This window comes from Solea senegalensis, linkage group LG18 (assembly GCF_019176455.1).
Source record: "Solea senegalensis isolate Sse05_10M linkage group LG18, IFAPA_SoseM_1, whole genome shotgun sequence".
NCBI classification, from domain to species: Eukaryota; Metazoa; Chordata; class Actinopteri; order Pleuronectiformes; family Soleidae; genus Solea; species Solea senegalensis.
The window spans coordinates 13,931,218-13,956,080 of NC_058041.1; the positions used below are offsets into that span (position 1 = coordinate 13,931,218).

At 42.0% G+C, this 24,863-nt stretch overlaps 1 protein-coding gene across 3 annotated transcripts in view; it reads left to right on the forward strand.

Annotated features, from left to right (window-relative positions):
* LOC122758996 (dynamin binding protein) overlaps positions 1-24,303 on the forward strand; it is a 48,104-nt gene extending 23,801 nt beyond the window's left edge. For 2 of the 3 annotated variants that reach the window (XM_044013436.1, XM_044013437.1), the window contains 13 exons: positions 15,735-15,940; positions 16,255-16,354; positions 16,684-16,831; positions 18,597-18,614; positions 19,445-19,644; positions 20,076-20,206; positions 20,297-20,401; positions 20,546-20,674; positions 20,759-21,094; positions 21,173-21,364; positions 21,474-21,669; positions 22,241-22,899; positions 23,319-24,303. In XM_044013436.1, coding sequence (XP_043869371.1) covers positions 15,735-15,940; positions 16,255-16,354; positions 16,684-16,831; positions 18,597-18,614; positions 19,445-19,644; positions 20,076-20,206; positions 20,297-20,401; positions 20,546-20,674; positions 20,759-21,094; positions 21,173-21,364; positions 21,474-21,669; positions 22,241-22,899; positions 23,319-23,504 — 2,606 coding nt within the window. In that variant the 3' untranslated portion in view covers positions 23,505-24,303. Of the gene's footprint in view, positions 1-2,973; positions 5,360-15,734; positions 15,941-16,254; positions 16,355-16,683; positions 16,832-18,596; positions 18,615-19,444; positions 19,645-20,075; positions 20,207-20,296; positions 20,402-20,545; positions 20,675-20,758; positions 21,095-21,172; positions 21,365-21,473; positions 21,670-22,240; positions 22,900-23,318 lie in introns of those variants that run through there. The other variant, XM_044013438.1, reaches the window with a different exon arrangement.
* The last annotated feature ends 560 nt before the right edge of the window (positions 24,304-24,863 follow it).

Consider the following 24,863-nt stretch of genomic DNA (forward strand, 5'->3'; position numbering starts at 1 on the left):
ACAGTTACAATTACATGATGTGTTATTTATTTAATACACCGGACACAACAACAAAAAAAGACACAAACTGTTTCTAAAATATTCTCCGTATACTAGTGCTTTTATCCATATCACCTACTCCTCCTTTATTTGCTGATTCTGATTAATCCATAATCTGATTATCAGCCATGTTGATCTGCTTGTCTCAACTCTCTCTGACAGCAGAGTTCAGTGTTCCTCTGTGAAACACCCACAGACACAGATACGTGTCCTCATTCATCTGAAACCTTTCAGTCTAATCACTGCCATTCACAGACACAACCAGGCTTCTTTGTCATGTTAATGTCTCTGATTTGACACAAGTTTCATGTCTTTCATTGAGAACATACTAATTGTTTTTAAACACACAGTGTCAGTTTAGGTTGTTGTTTCTTTACTCAAAGCTAATCTCACCAAGACAATCTGATTGCTATTGCTGTACTATTTGATTTTGATGTTTGTTGATCATGTTACTACATGATCGAAACCATGTTGTTACATTCAGATTTTAGGTGTTATCCTTCACATCTCAGAGCTTATCAGTGGGTGGATCCCACATCTGTCTGTTGAATGTCAATGAAAGGAATCAGCCTGCAGACCGGAACAGGTTATAAAGGCTACAGGTGCCTCTAAAGGTCATGCAAAAAAAGCATAGTTTCCATTCATTCATCACACTGTAGGAATTCTCACACCCTTCTCTCACAGTCAGAATTTCAGGTGTGCTGCCTCTAGGTTTCTCTTTTCAGTTCTTGGAAATGGACTGAGATGGTGATACTGAGTGCTGAAATTCAGCACCTGGAAGGTAAAAAGAATCAGACAAGAACCAGTCTTTTGCAGGGTTTTTGATATGGTAACTAGAAACACATTAGTCGGACACAAAAGGCTTTAAAAGGATGTGACAGCGAGTGTCCCCTTTTTTCCCCTATCGTGCTTGATGTGCACATATTAACGGTGCTCACAGGATCTTTGGTATTCACTTGCCACGTGACTCTAGTCCACACTTACATGCACATTAGGAGTGAGGGTTTTTTTCATGCTTCTGCAGGGTGTGTTCCCGAGTGTGATGTTCAAGAGACAATAGCAGCTTATTGTTACAAGGCAGGGAGTAAACTTCAACACTGACTGAGCTCTGACTGCACTTTTGCTGTACAGAGGCCAACACAGAGAGCGAGAGGCTTAAATCAGTGTATTACTGAAACTCAATTTAAATTCAAAACCTGTGCTCAGTTTGATTCTTCTTTTAAGATTTCCTTTTCATGTTCTCTATCTGTGGATTCATGGTGTATTTCAGTTTGAATTACTTTGGACTATCTATATGCTAGATAAATGTACACGCTAGAATGACAGTCGGTAAAGGAGGGAGCGAGGAACTGTGAGGGGGAATCATGACAATAAATTGATTCATAGTGTAAGTTCCCCTGAAGACAGAGTGGCACACTCTTTTATCTTAAACTTTTATCTGCCTTGCTGTCAGATCAGCTGACTTCCTTCTATGCTTATAAACCAATATCAGTGCTTAGCAGAAACTGAAAGACTTTCAAAGAAACCATGTTATGATTGGCCAAATTGGTTTATAATTGATAAGGTAATTTATTTATTTATCATTTTTTATTTATTATGCTTGTGCATGCATCCTGTCATGACTGCGTCAACACGAGGGAGCCTCTGTTTAAGTTTAAAACCTGCATGGTGTGTGTGTCGGCCATAAACAGCCCTGTTTTCTCACACACTGGAACAGGTTTTTCTCCACCATCTCTTTGTTTTTTCCTCTTGTATAAGCTCTCCTTCAGCCTCCTGTAATTCTTTAACCCACTATTAAAAAACGCCTCCATCCGCTTCCACGACAGCACGGTCTGATGTGTTGAACACTGTTTTCAGGATTCTATTTCAGCCTCCGGATTCTCAGATTCTCTCTGTCAGTCGTTGCAAGGCTGCAGACGGTTTGATATGTGACTTTATTCCTGGACATCACAGCCCATCTTCTAGATGATGTCAATGAAGCCCTCGACAGCTTCATTAGCGAAGACTATAACACTGCGGCATAAACCAGCGCAGAGGAATGTTGTGTTTGACATTCCTGCAGTTGACACATGCACACAAATGCACGGTTTCGGTTGTGTCGCGCTACTGAAAGCTGAGATGTTTGAGGACACTGATAATTAAGCAGCCTTGCGAAAGAGCGGTGCACTGTTTAATTATGATTTCCTATGCTCAGCCTTAGGCTTGCGAAACCCTGTGTTCAACGTGGCGTTTTGGGCTTTTGCACGCAAAGAGTGTTTATTCTAATAAGTGTTTTAAAGTAACATAATTTTTCTTGACAAAACATTGAAAAACTATTTTAAAACAGTAGTTCAAAACAGTTTAGCTTGAATTGCACTGAATAAAAGTGTGAGTGCAAGGTCAAATCATTGCATAAGAGGGTATGTATTTAACACACACAATTCATATATATATATATATATATATATATATATATATATATATAACTTTAAACCATTAAATAGATTATACAAAACTATTAAATAGTATTAGAGCATGGCTACACTCACCAGCTTCTAATTACATTTTTGATTGTGTTAGTGGAGGGTAAACTGACACTGTCCCACATGTATGTGTCTGTGTGTATCACGTGCATCGGAGTGTTTGCCAGTGCTTTAAACCTCTCTTTCACAGAGCGTTAAAGGGGGAGGGATACATTATACTCCTGCTTTATGAATAGGCTGGAGCATTTTCTCACACTAAAAGATTGTGTCTCTTCTGAACATAGGGAGAGTCTTCAACAATAGCTCATTGTACACACCAGTCGCTGCTCTGGCTCAATCAGGTTGTGTTCTCTGAAAAATATGTCACTCTCCTCACTCTTATACCCACGAAACAAAACACACAACAACAATAACTATCATTAGATCTTTTATTTCACTTGTTTGCTTTTTTTTCCATTCAGCCATTCATTCAAAAATAAAGTCCCTCCTTCAAAAGTCACTTGTTGGCTGAGTTCAGTTTCACTCATGACCTTTGAACCAGTGTTGGAAGTTGTGAACACAGAGGAATGAGACTTTCTGACTGTAGTCAGAATGAATAGCTGTAGTAGTTGTGAAAGTCACAGGAAACGGCAGAAACAAAGCAAACAGGATTTGAGGAAGGATGGAGGATTGTTCATGGCAGTGAAAAAAAAACATTTGTTGCCAAAGTGAAGTGATGTTCGCCCCCATCCTCCATCAAAGAAAATCTCCAGACTGTTTTCCTGCAAACAGAGATACTAGCCTGTTGAAATAATGAGGGAGGAGTTAGTGCACTAATCCTCCACTCATGTGACTCTACTGAATCATTAACCCAGGGAGGCCCCTCCTTCAGGAGCCCTACCCCCCTCTCCTTCTATGATTGGCTGAGATGGCTGTGAGTAGGGTGTGATTCAGTTACACTGAGGGCTGGGAGGTGCTTGGGCTGGGCAGTCCCGCTGAAGCAGCGCAGAGAAGACAGAAAACAAGTGGGTGAGTTAGAAACAATATGCCTGACAGGTGGAGCCTCGAACTGCACTTTGTTATGGAATGCAGGACTTCAGAAAACACAGCGAGAGACCGCCATGTTGAGCAAGAGACAGTATCAGCACCGGGTAGGTTGATTTAAACAGCAGGAGTCATGAAGAGCCCTGTGGCTTATGGCAATCCAGGCATGCTTGGTCCAGTGGATTGGAACTATGCTGCTGGTGCCCCAGTGAGGAGAGGGAAGAGCATGGAGGAGCTGGGTGATGCCGGCTGGGCCAAAGAGAGGGAGAGGATCATCCATTTGCAACAGTTACAACAACTACACCAGCTGCAGCTTCAGCAGCAACAGGTTGGATATCCTGGGTATGGAGTCGGTCATCCTGTCCAGCCGCACGCACCAGTCATGCTCGCAAATCCTGGTGACCCACTTCCACCTCCAGGCTGGCCGTCACCAGTACATGGTGGCATGATGGTGCCTGTAGGTGGCCCAATGTCACCCCAAATGCATGTTCCAGCTCAGTGGCCTGTACAGCCCAGCTGGGAACACCAGCACGTGACAGCGCAGGCACCTCAAAGCCAGGATGTTTACTTCCACCCTGGCTCGCAGGACGGCCACCTAGACGTGAGGATATCGGAATGGAAAGGCAGAAATTGTTTTTACCAGGGTCCAGAGGATTACAACCCCCAGGACTATGGCAGAGTGCCACAAGAACAAGAGAACAATGAGTTAAGAACTCACGAAGGATATAGTAAATCGGATGATGACAGGAAAAGAAGGGATGACTTTGTCCGAGAAAAGGATCATAACACAGATCGGTATGATTATAGGAGTCCCAGAGACTTAGAGGAGTATGATCACAAGGACAGATCCAGGTACAGAGAACATTATGACAGGAAGTACAATGAATACTACAGTGACAGAGAGGAGCAATATTATGACAGAAAGAAATACAGGAAACGTGATGGCAGAGAACATGACAGTTACAGCAGTGAGTACGAAGACAGCACACGTCCTCGCAGAGACAATTACAGGGGCAGAGATCACTACTATGACCGTGACAGGCAGTATAATGACTCTAAAGACTATCATCGCTCCAGAGAAAAGGAATACCATCGGGACGATGACCTCTATTATGATGAGCGAAAACGAAGGGACCCTTACTCTGACCGGTATGCAGAGGATCGATATGAGCGCAGAGAAAATAAAGACAGAGACCCCTATAATCGACGGGGTGAGGAGACTTACACTGGCAAAGGCAGGAGCTATTATGATTCTGAACTCGAGGAATACAGTGATCATAAGGAGAGGGACTACTCTAACAGGTACCGGGATAGAGTTGATGACCGGCGGAGAGATGATGACCGGCAGAGAGATGATGACCGGCGGAGAGATGAGTACAATAGCAATAGAAGAAAGGACAATTATAAGGCAAGGGACGACTATGAGCGAAGGGATGTGGACTACTATGACCGTGAGAAGGATTATCGCTATGAATCCAGAGAAGAAGCAGAACGCTCACACCACAGGCCCAGAGACAGATATAGAGAATTGCGTTCAATGTCTATGGATTCTCAATATGAGGAGTATCCCACAAAGACCCATTGTGAGGAATGGGTAGAACAGCAGAACCAGAAACTGGCACGCGGGGAGATACACGCTTTTGAGGATCCCATCATATACCGGCATAGTGATGAGCAGGAAAGGGGTTATGAGTCGAGTGCTGGGAGCATAGAGTCAAAACGGGGTCACAAACCTGTGTATGTGGGCTCACTAGATCGGAATAGCTTCTGCAGGAAAACAGCGCCGAGCTCCCTGCGAAAGTCCCACTTTGCCACCTCCAGGAGACAAAAGCAAGGTAAACACAAGGATATTGTCATGTGAGGGAATGTCTTTGACTTGTAGTTATTTGCACAGGATGAGGTCTTTATGTCCATGTGATCATCTTGTGGGAGGGTTCAAACTACTGTACTGTACATGAAAAGCTCAGGTTCTTAACTTCTACCACTAAACACATCTAGTTAAACATGGTCTTGAAGCTTGTCACTGCCAAGCTGAGGAGATAATAGAGGGCGGTCAGGTCGACAGTTTCCTGTGTCTCACTTTTTATCCCTGGTGACCTCCAGTGGTGCTTTTCTAATCGATGCTAACTGGGGGCTTCAATGTGCTGACTAATCACATTCACCCACTAGGAAACAGTATGCTGGAACCTGTGTGTATGTGTGGACAGGCGTGTGCATGTATCACTTTCAGCTATCTCTCAAGAAAGTGAGCTGTCAGGAATTTGTAGGCCTAAGTACCAGTCAAACAGGTTTTGTGGGTCCTTGGTTTTTGTTGTCTGTCGTTCTCAGTGTCTGTAGGAATTCCCTGTCGCTGCAATGTTCTCCTCCACTGATGCTACGTGCACCACTAACCAGTCTGTTTAGTTCTAGCATCACTGAAAGGTCTGTCTGTTCTTGTTGTGGCTTTAGATATACTTTAGATATACTTCAAAACACACTTTTGAACCGACTGAAGTGGATTTTCTTTTTTTTTTATTTGCCTAATTTTAGACCGTGAGACTTGTTTTATAATAGAGTGACGACAAGGCATGGCATTATTGAGTCATAATCTAAGAGTTAGTTGAAAACATCCAATAATGATATTCATGTTTCAGTCAAATTAGAAAAAAGCATTTTAGAATTTCAGCGCTTTAGGGGAAGTTGGTGGGAACGGGTAGTAGTAGTAGTAGTAGTAGTAGTAGACGTATGCAGCACAGCAGTGCCAATTGAAGAGCTTTGTCTACTTCTTTGGTGTTTTACAGCAGGTCATACCCTCAATCTAGTTTTTCAAAACATTTGTTTGCAGAAGCTTTTGTTTGAAGAAGATCCAGTCTTTAATTCTAACTTTTACACACACGTCATGTTTGCGACTGAAGCTGCCAAGATGCAGATAAACATTCAGCCCTTTAAAAACATCTTATCATCACCAGTGAGTGGCAATGTTCAAGGAGTGGACAGACTGCTCTGGATAGATGTCCACACAGACAGTGACTTTGTGTGTGTGTGTGAGTGAGAGAGAGATGTTTGATGAGGAAAAGAAAGAAAACTCTTCTTATCTCACTTCATTGCATCTGAGAAGAAGCAGGTGGTGCCCTATGACCCCTCCCCCAGTCATCAACACACACACACAGGTTTGCAGAGTTATTCTTCCTCGGAAACTCCACTGACTTCCATTAATTTGGACAGCCTAAACAAAGTGTTATCCCTAATCCTAACCACAGTTAATACCTAACCCTAACTTTAACTACAATTAAAATCTTAACCCTAAACATAACCAGTTCCTCAGAAATGAGGTTCTACTTCTTTAGGATCAGGTTTTGATCTCCATGGGGACTACTGGTCCTGACAAGGTTAGTGTTTATACCAGAAAAGGTCCTAAAGAGGTAACAAAGTACACACACACATACAGCCCCCACCACACACTCATTTCAGGAGCCCAAGTATTAATCCCTAGCGTCAGCATGGTTGAGTGGATGGTGGGGGTCCGTCTGGTGCCAGGCAGTGGCCAGCACTGGCCTGACTCCTTCACTGCAGGACTAGACTGATACTCAGCATGTATGTGTGTTATAGAGCAGGCATATTTGAAAGATGACGCCATTTTTCAGAACACACACACACGTATGTGCACTGACAGCCGCGGTGTCTTGTCATCCGTTAATCTCATTAAACTGTTTCAGCTCGGTCAGGGTTTTAGCCCCCGAGTAAAGCGTTTGATTGCAGGGCTAAAAACATTAGGCCATCTTGTCGCTGCGCTTATTGGGCTTACTCTGTCATACTGTGACATTGAGGTGAAGGTCGAGGCTTTTGTGCAGTGGACCTTATGTGTGTATTAGGACCTTTGTTCTCATTAATCCCAGATTTTATGTATGACCTTTATTTTAAAAAATAATAATACATTTAGTAAATAAAACGTTAGGGGCATGAAAGGCTTTGAGTGGCTGTGAGTAAGCGGTGTGTCGTCATCCAGTTATGATCAGGCAGCGTATGTTGTGTTGTCCTCTGTAATCCCTGAGCAGTCACTACCATTGGAGGAGGTGAGGAGTTAAGGCAGAACATCTTTGGACGAGATTCCATATCATCTGATAACATCACTGTAACGCGTCTGATCTCAGTCAACTGGCAAAACACACTGACACACACTGTTCTGGTAACCTTCAAAAGCCACGAGTAGTTTCAAGTCAGTAACATTTCCCTGTCGATTGTTGACTTTTGAAACGTCCCTTACTATGATGAAAGAAGCTGAAATAGATCATGTTGATAGAGAACAACACCATCTGTGGTGATATTGATCCTCCATAAGCCTTTCACAGCATGACCCAGTGTCCCATGGCGACACTGGGTCATAGTTTTCAGAGAAAATTACACTTTGATTCACAACATACAGTATCTATTGATCTATCTATGAACTGTTTTTACTTAGTATATCTCTAACAGTGGTACATATTATGACTTATGACTTACGGGCATCAACCATACAGGAACAGCTAGGGACACGAAAGTATAAAAAGTAAAAGATGCAAATTTCAAGGTCGTAGGCTATGGCTGCCTCTTACAGTAATGCTAAAATGTGAAGGTGGGTCATAAATGTCCAGGACCGGTGTTGTCTTTACCTTTTCAGGTAAAAGTGTGGGAAAAAGCAGCTAAATGATCTTTGACCCTGTGGCCTTTCCCGTCAAACTGCGTTTACTCTTGATAAGGACACATTCTCACCACCAGCGTATGTGGTAGTGACACCTCAATGATGTCTCATCGACACACAAATGTATGGTGAAGATAAGATTATTGTTACACTGGTGCCAAATATTGGCGTTTTAATTTCCCAAAAAATATATGGTTGACCACTTATTTACTCACCAGCATACTTACAGACTTTTTGCGGTGGTTAATGTGTATGTTGTATGTTGAGTTTGACAACAGTTACATGAATTCGATCAGGTCCTGCACTTCTTTTTGGATTAACCTCTATTAACTCCATCAAAGTTCTTTCCCAATATTGTGTTATAAATATAGCCCTCCGTACTCAGCACTTCACAAATGTTAACCAAATAAACCCATTTGGATGTTGATTTTAGGGAAAGGCTGCAACATTTGTTATACAGTTGTCACAGCAGTTACAGATGTTGGCTTTGAAATTAAAGACGTTAGTTTAGGGACGTGTTTATTTGCATGTTGACACATGCAGGTTTTCTTCAACTGTTACACCACAGAGGTAAAGACTCACTTTAGTCAGTAAAAACACAGTATTTCAATGTCAGTGTAGTATATTCCATAGATATAGATTGTTCACAATTAAAACGTCTTGTTTTTTTAATTGTAATTGTTTAAAAGTGTCATTTGTGAGGACAGTGCAGAGAAGAGTGTAACGCAACTTTGCTGTTGCACTTGTGGGAAAATCTAAAAAGCCCCGAGGCAGGCCTTTGTCTTCACTTGTCCAGCAATTACCGTCTGATACAATCTTGAACATTCACTCAGCTCAGAATCTCATAGCAGATTTTCCCACAAGTTTATAGACTCTTAGGAAATACTTTAAACCGGTAGACGCGTGAATATAAGTGATCTCAGACTACTCATGAATGTCTTAAAACCTTTCTGTTTCCCTGAAGCACCTGCTAGAAACAACAGACCCGCTGTCGTCGTCTTTTCCATTAACCTGGAGAAAGTAGAGCGGTGAATGGGCTTCTCACTGAAAGCTGTCTCTTTCTGTGCACATATGCAAAGCTAAAGCTCTCTTGAGGTAATTGAACTGTATTCGTTATAGAAATCAAAGACAAAATGAGAAATTCAAAGGAAGCCATGGATTCATTGTCACACATTGTAGAAATTTGTTAATCCAACATGTTAATTAGATTGCAGCCGTGTCCACCTAAAGACATGCAGAGCTGGTGATTGATAGAGGACACTTAAAGCTGCAGTGTGTAACTTGTTTGTTTTGAGCAGTTGATGATGTTATTATTCTGCCTGTGTTTGGTCTTCATGAAGAGAAATGACGCAACACTATTTGTTTGCTACGTCCTTCATCTGAAAACTAGCTCTGTCAAGCAAAACTGTCAGACCTGAACGACTGAGTTTTTAAGTCGTAGAATTTACCGTTTGTGGATGCTTTGTTATATTTTCAGTCGTTTTCTAATCTGTTACTAGCTCAGTGTTGCCGTTTCCTCCATCTGGCTTGATATAAAATGAATCACTTCCTGTGTGCGGCATGTGAATGTTGCGGGACAACACAAGAGCTAAACATCGCTTTATACTGAGAAACACAACAAAGAATGGTGTTGATTGACTGACTTAATCAGCACCGTGTGAACTCATTTGACAACGATTTTAATATAAGAAAATTTTTAAAGTTGTGCACATCATCTTTAACACAGCGTTAAGAACAATAATAATAATATGATGCAAGTATCAGTACAGGGTGTGTGGGTTGAACCGAGGCTGTGATTACCAGGAATACCAGTGTTTATACAGGTTGCTGTGAGATGTTGCCGAGACCAGGAATGTGCCCTTTTGACATCTGACCCTAAATAAGATAAACAGGAAGACATGTCACTAAATAAACTCCCCAGTCCTTCGTTACAACAGCAGGTGGCTCAAAAGTGAACAAAGGGAATGAGATAAATACATGAAAAAGCATGTATAATGTGTGCTTCTGGAAGTAAAACAATCCCATTCAGTTTCTGCACAGATTGTTAGACATAATGTCCATCCAAGGTCAACAAGGTTGTATAATAGTTTGCATTGTCAGGGAGAAACACTACACTACCCACAATCCTCAGACGTTGCCGTGACATCTCTGATTGTTGGAATTCAGCGTTACCATGAACATGATTCTAACACAGACATGAACACACTCCAACACACTACAACTTCAACTAAGCAAAAAGCGATTACTGCAGGAAATTAATTGTGTGAAATGAACTTCCAGAAAAAGTGTTGATCTAGCACTCGCTGCCGTGCTCTATTGTCAAATTAAAGCATAAGCGTGTGCAAAAGCACTTACATAAACAGTTGGATTATCCAGTAAGATGCTCAGACCATCGCGATTATTAAGATTACAACATTAGTGCTGCTTTGTTCCAGAAAAACAAAGTTAATGTGTGAAAGCACATGACTTTCAATATTTACACTGCCTGTGCTGACATTTCAGTTTTATTTCAGTTACTTGCGTCATGGATTAATTTGTTTTCTTTAATAAAGTCCATATTCATTTCAAGTCATGGCTTGTCTCGGGTTGCCAGGTAAATACTGTCGTGTTTTCTGGAAACTCATATGATATTTTCTCAACTTCACCCGCCCCCCCACTGCTACACACACACACACACATTCCCATACAAAAGTTGCCCACGTGACCTCTTCACCAAAGCCGCTCCCTGCTCTCAAAATCTTGGCTTGATATGAGGAGGGGCCCCGCTACTCTTTTTCTGTTTCCCTGGCAACTGCGTTTGTCTGCTGTGAACTTTGGAGCAGAAAAAACACAGCACTGATTGTGTCTGACCTAAGAGTGCTTAGTGCAGACAGGGCAAACTTTTGACTTTGTGTGACTCCACTGCAGCAACTCTGACCGCACGTTGGACACTGAGTTTAGAAAAGTCTCACTTGAGAAAGGGCTTTTTTTTGTCATTTCAATTCAGAAAAATAACGTTTTCTCTTGAAATGACTTGAATGGTTTGGTGTGTATGTGTAGTTAAGTGTTAGACTGAGGAGTATTTGTTGATTCGTGTATTTCTGATAGATTTCAGCTTGTCAGAGTAGGAGCCTGGTCAGCAGATCATGAAACATGAAATGGACACTTTGTCAGAACTGGACCTGACTGGAGTGGATCTGTTCAGTCCATAACGCTAAACACATGCTGAAGTGCTGCTTTGGAAATGACAGTTGGGGCTGAAAAATGTATTGTTTTCAAATTAAAATTTCAATCTTTATTGCAAAATCAAAGTCAGTGATTGTCTATAGCAAGGTCCCATTAGTTTATTATTGGAATTTTTATTTATTTTTCCTTTTAATGATCACACAGAAGCAAGTGATTTATAATATTAGGCTCAACATTGCATTGCATTCCTTTAAGGGTTTGCTACATGGTAATGCTCCATCATGTTTCAAAGTCATTAACACAGTGACAAAAAAATTGTAACTTAAATTAAATAATTTTTGTGTATTTTCCTCCTTCAGTCACAGTAAAAGTGGTCGGTACCTGATTTTCCACCACACAAAGTTCAAAATCAGTAAAATTAAACAACTGCCACCTGTTCTGGGACAGCAAGGAGCCTAGTCCAGGTCCAGGTTTTAACGTTTTCCAGATTGGTTGTCCTCCCTGTGTTTGTGTGTGTGTGAGTGTAGTCATGGTGGGTTCCCATCCATTCTCATGGTAATTGGAGCTCAGGAATGGAGTCTCTGCAGCGGGCTGTCCTCCACAGAGCTGGACTTGAGACTGACAATGGACTATCTTATTAGAATGGATGGTGTTGTTTAAACCCACCACACACACACACATGTGTGTGTGAGCATGTGTGTGTTTGTTTTTGAAGTGGTTTGAAGAAAGTTACAAGCAGCAGGTGGGTGACGCCTCATCATCTTCTCCTTTCTCCCCCTTTTTGTGCAGAGGGAAAATATTGTAGCATTTTATTTCTCATTGTGTTTGATAAGCATTTTTACACCTGTGATTTTCTGTGGGTTGATGAGAAACTCCAGCTCACTCATCTTCTCACTCATCAATTCTTTCCTCTGACTGAGCTCTCATAGGTTCACTCCACCTGATATCTTTGTTTCGCTGAGCCCTTGAAGGACACGTGAGCTGTGACTGTGATTGTAGTCACTGTGGGTGGCTGAAGACAGAAGGTGCGGCGCGGTGAGAGGTTGCGTCGCTTTATATCGCAATTAAATCCACTCCCTGCTGCGACAGACCCAGATATCCAGTCTGGAGGGTGTTTAGCTTAGCGCTGACTGTGAGTCATGGGGTCGGATTGAGAATGAAGGACTGGCTCCAAGTTAAAAAAAACATTTAGAAAATGTCTGAGTGTTAAGTTTTCGCTTCGAAGAAGAGGAAGGTTTACTTTAGACTAAATCTAAACCTTACCAGATCTGGAACATTTTAGAAGCTATTCTAGGGTTTTTCTCTTGAAATTGATCCATATGACTCAGACCATCTGCATTTGTGGAAACTCTGCCCAACACTATTGATTCCACCTGCCGAGAGCTGGGATTGTTGCCACTATATCCATATTGTTCAGAGATTCCCATTTCCCATAAGCTGGCACAAGAACCTTTAATATTGGTCAAGTAATTCTATTTCCTTTGTCTGCTGAGGCATCCTTTTCAATAAGACACCATAGTTTGTCCAGCTATAGAGAGCAATTAAACCAAAAAACAATGTAGGACTCAGCAACACATAAAAACAAATCATTTTAAAGGTTTATTTAAAAACAAAATGCAACGTCTGCTGACTGTGAGTGGTTCAAGGATTGTCTGCTGTAATGGAGATGATCCCGCCTCTTATTTTTGAACCTCAAGTGCAGGACCAATCAGCTTCCAGGATTCACGTAAACACTCACATACAGTCAGTCATGTACACCTGCAACCCATTACACACGGACTTATACACATGCAGAGAGACTCACACACATATGAGGGAAGGGAAAGAACATAACACTAACCCTCAGAAGCCCCTTGCAGAGTCATGTCACCTCTTATTATTAATAACAATAATAATAATAATTATTATGATATTTGGATAGCAGGTTTCAAGCAAAAAAAGCACAAAGGACTTTCCAGGGTTAAAATAAAGTCCATAGAGAAAATCAGCGATTTCACATCACAGCACACAGGTGTGATTTGGGGACTTTGGGGTTTGAAATAAACCTAAGTGACACAACTGCACTAAAACAGGAGCTCCAGTGTCCCTGGGAGAAAAAATAAAAATGCTGATTTTCTCTATGGACTTTGGTACAGAGTGGTTTACCAACTTCCGTTTCCAGTCAGAAAATGCACCATTTTCTGAAAATGAACAGAAGGAAAAGTTTGGACATTGCACACTGAGCAATGCTTTCAAATAAAATCATGAAATTTAAATTTGCTGGCTTTGTACCAGAATGAGGGTGTCAACTTGTTGTTTGAACGGAGTGATTAGTCTCTGATTGTTGGCAGTCACTCACTGTTGTGTTGCTCACTGTTCAGTGAAGTATTTATTGTGAGGGTGTTGACGGACTGACTGACGCCTAACGTCATTGGCTCCTGTGATTTTGTGTTTGGTTTATTCTCTCAAACTAGTCTGATCGACAAGTAAAATTCTTTATCCCCCATTTTAAATCTTGTTGTGCATATGTGTGTGTGAAAAACAAGTGTGTACCCTCGTTTCTATACTTCACAAAGTGGAATTCCACAGAAGTGGGTCAAAATGTAGCATAGCAGCCTCCACAGTGTGTTTATGATTGAAAAAAAAAGCTGCATATTTAACCCTGTGAAGTGGAGCATGCGATATGGTTGTGTGTGTGTGTGTGTGTGCAGACGATCAAACGTGGGAATAAGTGGATTGATTCCAACTCAATTCGGAGTCCCTTTGTTTTCCCGTCGCCGTGTGACTTTTTTGACCCATTAGTGAACTGTTTCCGTCACCAGAGAGGAAGCGCTGGCGTGTTGGCAGTTGGCAGAGCGTACACTGATGGACGCTGCATCAGGGAGGGAGAGAGATAAATGGCATGGTGTTAAAGATGAGAAAAGCTCCTTTGGCTTTAGCTGTAGCCAGGTCACGTGATGAGAAAGAGGGGAAGAGGTCACGGTGGCCAAAGATCACAAACCTGAGTTCACACAACGTAATATATGTATTTAAAAGAATGAGGTCTGATAAAAAAAAATAGTATATTATTATTATTATTATTGTTGTTATTTCTTATTATCTGAACAGCACAATTGTAATGTTGCAGCCACCTGTTAACTTTATTATCGTCTGACAGCATCTGTTCGCTAGTGATGAGCTCTGAATGACTGTGGTGCAGAAATGAACACAACCTTACAACACAGAGTTATTGATGCTACAGCACAGTCTCTGTCAACAACATCACCCTATTGTTATCTATAGGAGATATGGTGAAATATACAGTATGTGTTTACATAGACATGCATTATAATAATGAATGGTGGAAAGTGTTTAAGTGCATTTTTAACTATTGTAACTACATTCATCTTGATAGTTTTACATTATGACACTCCACAGAGAAACTGTGCTTTTCTTTATGTATCTGATAACAAAAGTTACTTTGTCCACTCAATAGAATACATTTGACACATTTCTATTACAATCAATGTAAGCATTTATGAGTTTAGCTTAAGTTACACTATTATCTTTGATGCTTTAAGGCTGCAGTAGGCAGTGTCACAAGAAAAGGTGTTGATTGTTTGAGTTTAATTTGCATGTTATTAACATTTTGGGAAAACTGCGCTCTGTCCCGAGCTGTCAATCTCTCCTGCTCTGAAATGCTCCGCCCACATTTTAGGTTCCCCTTTGAAGAACTTTTTATTACGGAAGTATTTTTATGGAATTGTTGATCAATTGTGCAAAAAAACCCTGCATACTGCAGCTTTAATGACATTTGGCTGCCGATAATCTCACTCACACTCATGCAAACTTTATATATGTACACATGCAGTATCCATTTGTGTTATCTCTCTCAGTCCCACTCCAACTGCCTCTTCTTTAATGTCCCCGAGAGCCTGTAAGTCTGTAGTCGCTGTCACAGGCCATTGTGCCGCACACAAAGAAGCTGAGTCCACTCCAGTTTTGTGTCCATTCATAAAAAGCAGTGGTGCATGAACCAGGCTCTCCCCGCAGTCCCAGGGAGCACCCAGAGATCAGCCCTGCCCGAGTGATAGCAGAGACCTTGATCAAAAGCTAGACAAGACAGAGAGTAAAGGGTGGGCCGGGTGGGTGAATGAGTGGATGGGTGAATGTGTGAGTGGGTGGTTGTCCACAGGGACACGTTTGGTTACAGTGAATAAGGACGTTGGCTGGGAAGGTTTCTCTTTGCTTTCTTTGTTTCCTTTTTGGATTCAGAATATCCACTTTTTGTGGCTTTTGTGCTACAAGGAGCTTAAAACTGTATTCAGCAGAAGTTGCACGTTGAAGCTTTAAATGAAATCTTAATCTTACAGTGTTTTAAAAGCTAAAGATGACTCTGAAATCTGTCTCCTTTTCCTCGTCTTTCCCAGAGATGACGCTCGTGTCGTCCCAACCCAAACCGTGTCCCGCCTCGGACTCCTCCCCCGCCGCCGACACCGACAGCGAGGACCCGGAGCAGAGGATGCTGGAGAAGAGGTCAAAGGTGATCGATGAGCTGCTGCAGACGGAGAAGGACTACATCAAAGACCTGCAGATGTGTGTCGAGGAAATCATCGAGCCACTGAGGAAGAAGCAGGTACACGAGTGTCGCTTTTGAAGCCGAGAGAAATGCGAAATATTAACCTCGACTGATTAGTATATTCTAGGATTACATCCAGGGATTGAGATGAACACAGGTTTTATCCCCAAAATTATCAAATTTAGATTAAAACCAAAAAGAGTGACTATGGGGCAGTTATTTTCCACAAAATGTGCCCATTCTTTCACTTGTGGGAGTGTAGTTGATATCTAGTTCCTGAGTATCGGTCCAGACATAACAATGATTTCTGTTTCCTCATTGTTTGAACACTCATCATCATCATCATCATCATGTCTCTGCTCTTCCTGCAGGTGAAGAATGTGGACTTTGAGGGACTGTTTGGCAACATCGGCTCTGTGATCGACCTGTCACTGCGGCTCTCTGACGCGCTGCACGACACCGACTCTATCGGTGAGGAGGCGCTTTTTAAAAGATGCATGTTGCTCGTAGTTAGTGTTTTACCAGCAGTCCAGTCTACTGTAGAGCTACTGTAGTTTTATTGACATCAGAAATAGAGAGAAAGATGATTTGAAGTCATTGCTTGATGATTTTCTTTTGAAATCAGTGAAAAAAAAAGCATTCACCATTCATTATTTTTCACACTCTTCTAGTAAAAGAAAATCATTTCCTTTAAACTAACTGGATTTCTTACTTTGGTTACTGACTCAACTGTTTTGAATGCTCGGCTGAATCACCCTTTGTCTTTTCCTGCTCCGTGTCCCTGTCCTCTGTCCTCTCAGGACGTGTATTTCTGGACTTTAAAGGCGAGCTGGAGGAGGTGTACAAGATCTACTGCCAGAACCACGACGACGCCATCTCTCTGCTGGAGAGCTACGAGAAAGACAAAAACATCCAGCATCACGTGCTGGAGTGTCTGGAGAGACTGAGGTGAGCCACTGAGAGTGACTTTAAATCACACGTGAGCGAGTTTGAGTTTGACCCTTGTTGAAAATGTAACTTTGCACCAAAGGTGTGCATGTGTGTGTGTGTGCGTGTGTATAAGCATGAAAACAAAGCATGAGTAATACAAAGTAAAACACTGACTATCAGAGGCTGGTTAATCATTTATTATTTGAAGTGTTTGTGACAAAGCAAAAGAAAGTTCAAGCACTTATTAGCATTATTATCATCATTATTATTATTGTTATTATTGAAAGCTTTTCAAACTGGAACTCAGCACACTTTGGACTTTCGTTTAAATATTTATTTATGCTGACTAAATTAGGCACGTCACAATGATTATGGCCAAAAGTAATTGGCAACTCACGATATTATGACGGGAACTTCAAAATTAAAGCTCCCCCTTGCGTGTCGCGATAATTTAATGTGGCACCAGCAGAAAAGCACATTATCTGTGTTCCGTTCAAGCGACAGTGGAATTCAGCCACGTTTCAATTGATTATTTACACGTGTGCTTTTCCACTGGTGTCAAGTCAAAGTGGTTTCTGTGGTAAAGGCACGACTGTGAGTGCTTTTTAGCTCGCTGTGCATTAGTGAAGTATTCATTCCTGGTGTTGATTCTCCCTTTTTCTCCTATTTTGTTTTTAAAATCAGAGTTCAAAGCTGCTGTTGGCATGCAATTATTTTATGAGCAGACTTTGAACTTTAATGTGTGCAGTAAGTAATGAGTCAGAGGAAATCTGCACATGTAAGAACAATTTTTATTTCTATCCTGAGACACAGTTAAACTTGAATACACTGTAAACAGATAACATAATCATACTCCTGTCAACCTGGTCCTAATGTAATGTAATGTACTTTACTTCATTTCTATAAAGCCCTTTATAACGACCCACAGGTGACCAAAGTGCTTTACAAAATAAAAGCATTTCAGACACAAATTGAGACAAATTCATGAAACAAAATAACCAAAAAATAATAATTGTCACCACACTATTGGGCATTAAAAGCCATTCTATGGTGAGTTAGGCTGTCCAAATGAATTGCCGTGTCCTAAGAACAGCTGCTCATCACTGTGTCGGTGTCACTCTCAGTCATGTAGAGCAGTTGAAGAATGTGCCCTGCCTGGTTTCACCTGCAGTTTCACCATCAGTGACTCAGACACTGATGCGTGTCTGTTAAATCTACAGTCATAGTTTGAAGATAAACACAGGTCGCTTCGACCGGAAGTTCTCCAAAAGAAAAAGGACACGAAACAAAATCTACATAAACAAAAAGGACACTGTGCACAATGTACATCTCAGCGTGTGTGCTCTGATAATCCCGTTGTTTGTCGCCGCAACTTGACGCTTTCTTTTGTAAATACAGCCTAAAGTTAAGTGTGCAGCCTCACCAGGGCTGTAAAGTGTGTGTGTGTGTGTGCGTGTTGCAAACCTATTCAGCGTTGAAAAGGTCATGTGCGCTGCCCGCCACTTTCTAGAACCAACACATTTTACTGCAACACTGGGCGACAGTCCAGGTTCTAAGAGAGAATTCCCCGCAACAAAACCCTTAACAACCACAGAAACAGCTGCGGTTATGGTTGTATTCATGGAGCAAAGTCCCAGTGAAATCCAGTATTTGATATCTGGGGAAACATTTTTTATTTTTATGTACATATATACAGTTGAGTTTAAGATTTGATGAAAGGTGTAAGGCTCATAAATCCTGTCTGTGTTATCTTTCTGTCCCTTTCCATTCTTCTCCTCTCCAGGGCCATTTATCGAGATTGGTAAGTCTCCATAACGAGTGTCGTCGTGATTTTCCGGCGTGAGAATCATCCTGACTGCATGCTTTTTGCTTACTAACTCCCGGGAATGAGATCTCTCTCCTTCGTTGTCGTCTCCTTCTCTTTCTCTCTCTGAGTTTTAAAGACCGATCTGTGACGGGTCATTTGATTTCTTTTCCCTGCCTTGATTGACACGGACTTCTATTATTAATAACGCTGTCGTTTGTGCATGTGCGTATTGTTGTGAAGAGACATCATTTGACGTCCCGCTTGTTGGGCGTGGGAAAAGCTTTTAATGCCATCTGCTGGACTAAAACGGCAACAGCAGTTTAGAGCCACAGGTGTTGTCAGAATTCTTTGACAAAACATTATTTTCTTTTGTTTTTATGACAAGATTTTAATGCTTTCTATACAAGGGATACATATATTGCCTTTGTCTACTTACTTAAATCTATGTTTTGACAACATCTACTTTTACAAGTCAAAACCAAAGAATTATTTGGTATCATTGTGTTTTAATGCAATTTAAAACAAATTTACTTTGGCTCTAAACAACCCAACTATGGAGTGAAATCCCTCAGGTTAGGAGCCGTTTGTCCTCTCGATGGCATTATAACTAAGCAAAAATCAATATTGTGTGCCATATTGTACCTTCCCTTGTACTGTGTTTGTCATCATCAGCATATAAATTGTGCATATGTGATGAATCATTGGATCATATTCAATCCACATGATGCAAACCGACGTGTGACGTGAACATGGGAAAACGTGACCGGTCTCATCATATACACGCACATAAATAGTCTCCGTCATCTCTGACTCTCTCTTTTCAGGGGTAAAACAAATTACATCAACCTCGGCTCTTTCCTCATCAAGCCCGTGCAGAGGGTCATGCGTTACCCGCTGCTGCTGATGGAGCTGCTGGGGGCCACGCCGGAGAGCCACCACGACCGGCCCCAGCTGACTAAGGCCCTGCTGGATGTGAAGAATATCAACGTGAACATCAACGAGTACAAGCGCAGGAAGGACCTCGGTAAAAATCCACCACTACCGCAGTTTTTGCTTTAATCTAAGCCTCTGCGGACAAAATGTGTGACCCGGCACGTCATGGTTTAAATGGAACTCTGGAACAGATTTGAAGTTAATGTTTGAGGCAGCAGTGGATCAGCCCCTGCTGTGTGCTGGAAAATAAGATTGCTGGGCTTTTTTGGTGTGGGGATTGTGTGGTTTACAAAAATGAAATTGGAAATGTGTATTATTCCCTGAGCACTTAAATCAGTTAAATCTGGCAGCCATGTTCTCATTGAGTGTAAACATGTCTGTGTCAAGCTGGTTTTAGAGGCAGGGGACCAGCAGGGGATGTGCTTAATACCCCCATTACCTTCATTAACTCCACAAAGCCTGTCAAGTGTCAGGTGTTTGCTTGTGCCCTCTCGTCTCAACTGTTCCCTCTGCTGTCCACAGTGGTGAAGTACAGGAAGGGGGACGAGGACACGTTCATTGACAAGATCTCAAAGCTGAGCATGCACTCCATCATCAAAAAATCCAACCGTGTCAGCAGCCACCTCAAGCACCTCACGGGAATTGCACCCCAGGTACGACCCTACTGCGAATTTTAAAGTTCACATTTGGTAGAGGGAAGACTGCGTGAATGAAAACACGTCTGCTTTAACCTCTTGTTCCAGATCAAAGATGAAGTGTTTGATGAGACTGAGAAGAAGTTCAGGCTGCAGGAGAGGCTCATCAAGTCCTTTATCAGGGACATCTCCTTGTACCTGCAACACATCAGGGTAAGCGCCCATTACCATAATCACAATTATCTTTATTTAAAGTACTGTGTCGGTATTGTTAGAAATATGAGAGTTTTGCTGTGGATTTTCTGCTGTTCTCATGGTTTGTTAAGATATCCTGTATTTCCGTTTTTGTCTTTGCAGGAGTCAGCATCCGTAAAAGTCTTGGCAGCCATCAGTTTCTGCGACATCTACACAGAGCGCAGCGTGCTGGACCCCGAGCTCTTCCACAGAGCTCACCGCTGCATCAGCGAAGAACAGTTCACACGATTTGTAAGTTGTCCGCTCAAAAAAAAAACAATATATTGTACTGGGAATGACTTCTGATCACATTCTCCTCTCACATCGCCCGAGTAGAAGGAGCGCACGGAGACTTTAGTCATCAACCCGCTCAACCAGCTGCTCCTCATGTTCGCCGGGCCACACAAGCTCATCCAGAAGCGCTTCGACAAGCTGCTGGACTACGACAACTGCAAGGAGCGAGCCGATCGCCTCAAGGACCGCCGCATCCAGGAGGAGCTGCAGGTGGCGCGGAACAACTACGAGGCGCTCAACGCCCAACTCCTCGACGAGCTCCCGAAGTTCCACAGCGGAGCGGAGGAGCTGTTCACGGGCTGCGTGAGGGATTTCGCTCAGGCTCAGAAGGACTTCATGCAGACGACGCTGAGAGAGCTGAAGCCCATCCTGCAGATGGTGAGTGTTTATGGGTGTTGTCAAAGCCTATTTTCTGATTTCCAAAGTCCGCTATTAACGCAGAATTTTTTTCTGCAGTTTTCTAGCAAAGTTGGCAGGGAGGGCAACCTCATCGCACAGTTCCAAAAGGAGTATGGACGAGTTCTCCAACTTCTGCAGAGCTTCAGCTTCTGCCCGGAGAACCTGCCTCCGGCCACCACCACCTCGAAGAAGCCCTTTGAGAAGAAGACTCTGGAGAAGCAGACCTCTAAAAAGCAACTGCAGGGACCTGTGAGCTGGACTTTTTTTTATTTCTTTTTATAACTTTACACAGTATATACAGTAAGACATTTTTACGCTGACATGATCTAAGCAAGACTCTCGTCTCTGTCACTTTCAGCCAATCATCAAGCAGACTGAGGAACACCGTGCGGGACTTCTGGTTCGCTACGGCCCTGACAGACTCTTCCAGGCTGACAGGAACTTTAATGCTGCCCAGGATCTGGATGTCTTTATACAGGAAGGAGACCTTGTGGGTGTAATTAAGCAGCAGGATCCCATGGGCAGCAACAACCGCTGGCTAATTGATAATGGAGGTAGTTTGTTTAAAACTCGACCTGAATATTTTTTTACAGCACTGTGTGGGCCACACTAGCTTTAGTATATCTGTATATTGTTACATATTTATGTGACATGATGTTTTGTTTAGGTTTTTCTTTTCTCTTGGACTATATCCGACATCCCTGGAAATGTTCTTGAAAATATGATTTGAAATGTTGCTGCTTAGAAACAGATGGTCAAACATGGCAGACATTGTAAGGTCCTTGGTGGTGGAGGTAGCTATGGTAACAACTGTGCATCATGGACAGAGTCATGCTCTGACACAAAAACATGTCTCTTGGGTTCAGGTTATTACTATTATTATTATTATTATTATTGTCATATTATAGTATTGGAAAAGTACGACCCAGGCAACTCATGTTAATGGATCTTCAGCTTTTTATTTGAAATAGTTTATTATCAAATTATTCCAAGCAAAACACATTAGGCTCCAAACGCCTCATCCTCAGCTGAGGAAAAGTTGAGGTTACATTCACATGACTCCATATTGTAAAAGGTAAAATAGTAATAAATTCCTTTGTTCCTTTTGTTTTTCTTCTTTTGCAGTCACCAAGGGTTTCGTGTACAGCTCCTTCCTCAAACCTTACAACCCGCGCCGGAGCCAGTCGGATTTGTCCATCGAGAGCCAGTCGTCCAATGAGTCAGGCTACGGTGGCTCCTCCCCCGTTTTCTCCCGCCAGAACAGCAACAGCACGCTGACCTTTAACCAGGAAACGGCCACGGTCAGCTTTTCTTCGTCGTCTGCGCACCCGCCGCTGGACTCCGCCTCCCCTCGTAAAAGTCACCACAGAGACGTGCCCAACCCTGACTCTGTCAGTCAAAGCAACTCCATAACCTCGTCGCCCCGAAACGTCTCAAACCGAAAGGAGCTCTCGGAGCAAACGCAGCGACACTCCCCCAGTCAGAGAGACGCGGATCATTTGTACCAACACTCAGGAAACCACAGAGACTCGTACGATACAAGTTACACGAGCTCCAGCAGCCACAGGGAGACGTCGGACCTCTCGGAGACGGACTCGTCCTCTTCGCACAGAAACAATCACACGAAGCAGCGCCATGGACACACGGACAAATCCTACGGTTCATACCAGCGCAGAAATGGAGACAATGGCGGCCAAAAGAGATCGGCTTACTCCAGAGACGAGTACATCGAACCGGAGCCAGAACCCGAACCAGAGCAGGACAGTGAGGTGGACGGTCATCAGGTGAGATTTTAGTGAGAGAGAGAGAGAGTTTGAGCATCTGTCTTTTGTGGCTTTCACGTCTCTGATCAGTAAGTAAATCTCAGCACAACCAAAGCAAAGATTACACAGACCACAGTTTTTGCCACAAAATTCTCATCTAATAAAGTCTACGCCAGCTTACAGTCACTCCAAAAAAGTGACTAATTTTAAGCCCAATGCTACAAAAACACATCTGCCAATAAATCCTCCTAAATACAGGATCTTTAAGTCCACAACATACACGCTGTTAATCAGTTTATGTCATGGTGTGACAGTGGTTACAGCTTGAGTGATGCGATGAATGTTAAATTCATTTTTATCCCAGACACAGAAATTGTCACTAAAAAAAAAACACTTTTTAATAACTTCATGTTTAATATTTTTTCTTCTCTTTTTCTTAGATTTACTATGCCCTCTATTCATTCAGCGCCCGCTGTGCCAATGAACTGAGCATCTCGGCCAATCAGCGGCTGCGGATACTGGAGTTCCAGGACTTGAACGGCAACAGCGACTGGTGGCTCGGCGAGGTGGAAGGCCAGCGAGGCTACGTGCCTTCCAACTACATCCGCAAATCGGAATACACATGAACAAGATGCGATCCTGTACCTCTGACAGCACTTGGACTTGAAGAAGGCTCACTCTGCTGCGAGCAGACGGAACAAACCGCAACGAACAAGCCTTTTAGTTTTTTTGCAGTGACTCATTTTTGATTTGTTGTCATGGAGTTTGATGATGAGAGAGACTGACCTGCTGCTCCTGAACGTTAGCATTATACACCTGTATTTATAAACTTTTTTTTATATTCTGGAAACTGCAGCCAAAGGTTTGTTGTTTCCGTTGAAAAACCTGTGAATTGCACCAGATAGTCGTTGCCACGTTGTCTTTATGCTCATTTTAAGGTTGGCAAGTTGGGAGATTGCAATGGAAATGTGAAGGTTTTTGGGGCTCAGACATAAACAGAACGCAAAAATATGCACAACGCAGCGTCAGCGCTGTGTTTTCTTGCAATGACGTGTGAATATTTGATGCATTTACATCCAAGCCGATGCACTTAAAGATGGTTAGTCACTGGATGCCAGTTTTTAAAGTGTCTGCGGAGCCGTCGACTACAATTCAGAGTGTTTTCATGAAATCAATTTTGACTCTTTGAATGAAGACTGGGGACAAAGTTGAATGGCATATGAAATACTGTTTACAAGTGCTCACTGTGTTATTTTCTTAAATCTCTTTTTCCACTAGGTTGACACGGTGTAAACAGGCGATGACCCTTTGATCTGTAAGAGGAGGTGAACGATCTGTACATTATATATAGTGCTGAACAGTGAAAATACAATATTGCACCCACTGTAAAGTGATCACTGTTTGAATTAAAAAATCTAAAACATCTCCTTTTTTGATGCATATTTGTGCCGTCTGAAAGATTTTGTCTGGGCTAATGAATGAGTTTTTTGGTTACTTGATTAAACAGGTTGAGTAATTTCCAGTTTCCGCTTCATCTATATGTTCTGCTATTGTGGGAAAATTAACAAAAAGGGTTATCGCAATCAATTAAATGTCAAAAACAACCTTATGATCCTTTATTTGGAATCCCAGTCACTTTGAGAAGGGAATATTCATTAAAACACACATATTGTCTCCACGTAGACTTTGGCAGAATATCAACTGTTTGCTTTAAAAGATAATCTCCCACATATTGAGAAACAGGTCACTCACTAATGTTTACAAAAAACTGCTGAGTAGACAGATTTTTTTCAGGAGGATGACCTTTACACAAGTATTTTTAAATGCATAAACGGTGTGAATTTATATTAGTTTTTTGAAATAAGTTTTAGAATGTTTATGGTTAATAAGAGCTTTACTTGTTTGCTTTACTTTTGACATTCTCACTAGAAATAAAAAGGTAAAAAAAAAAAAAAAATCAATGAATGACATTTATGCAACTGTTG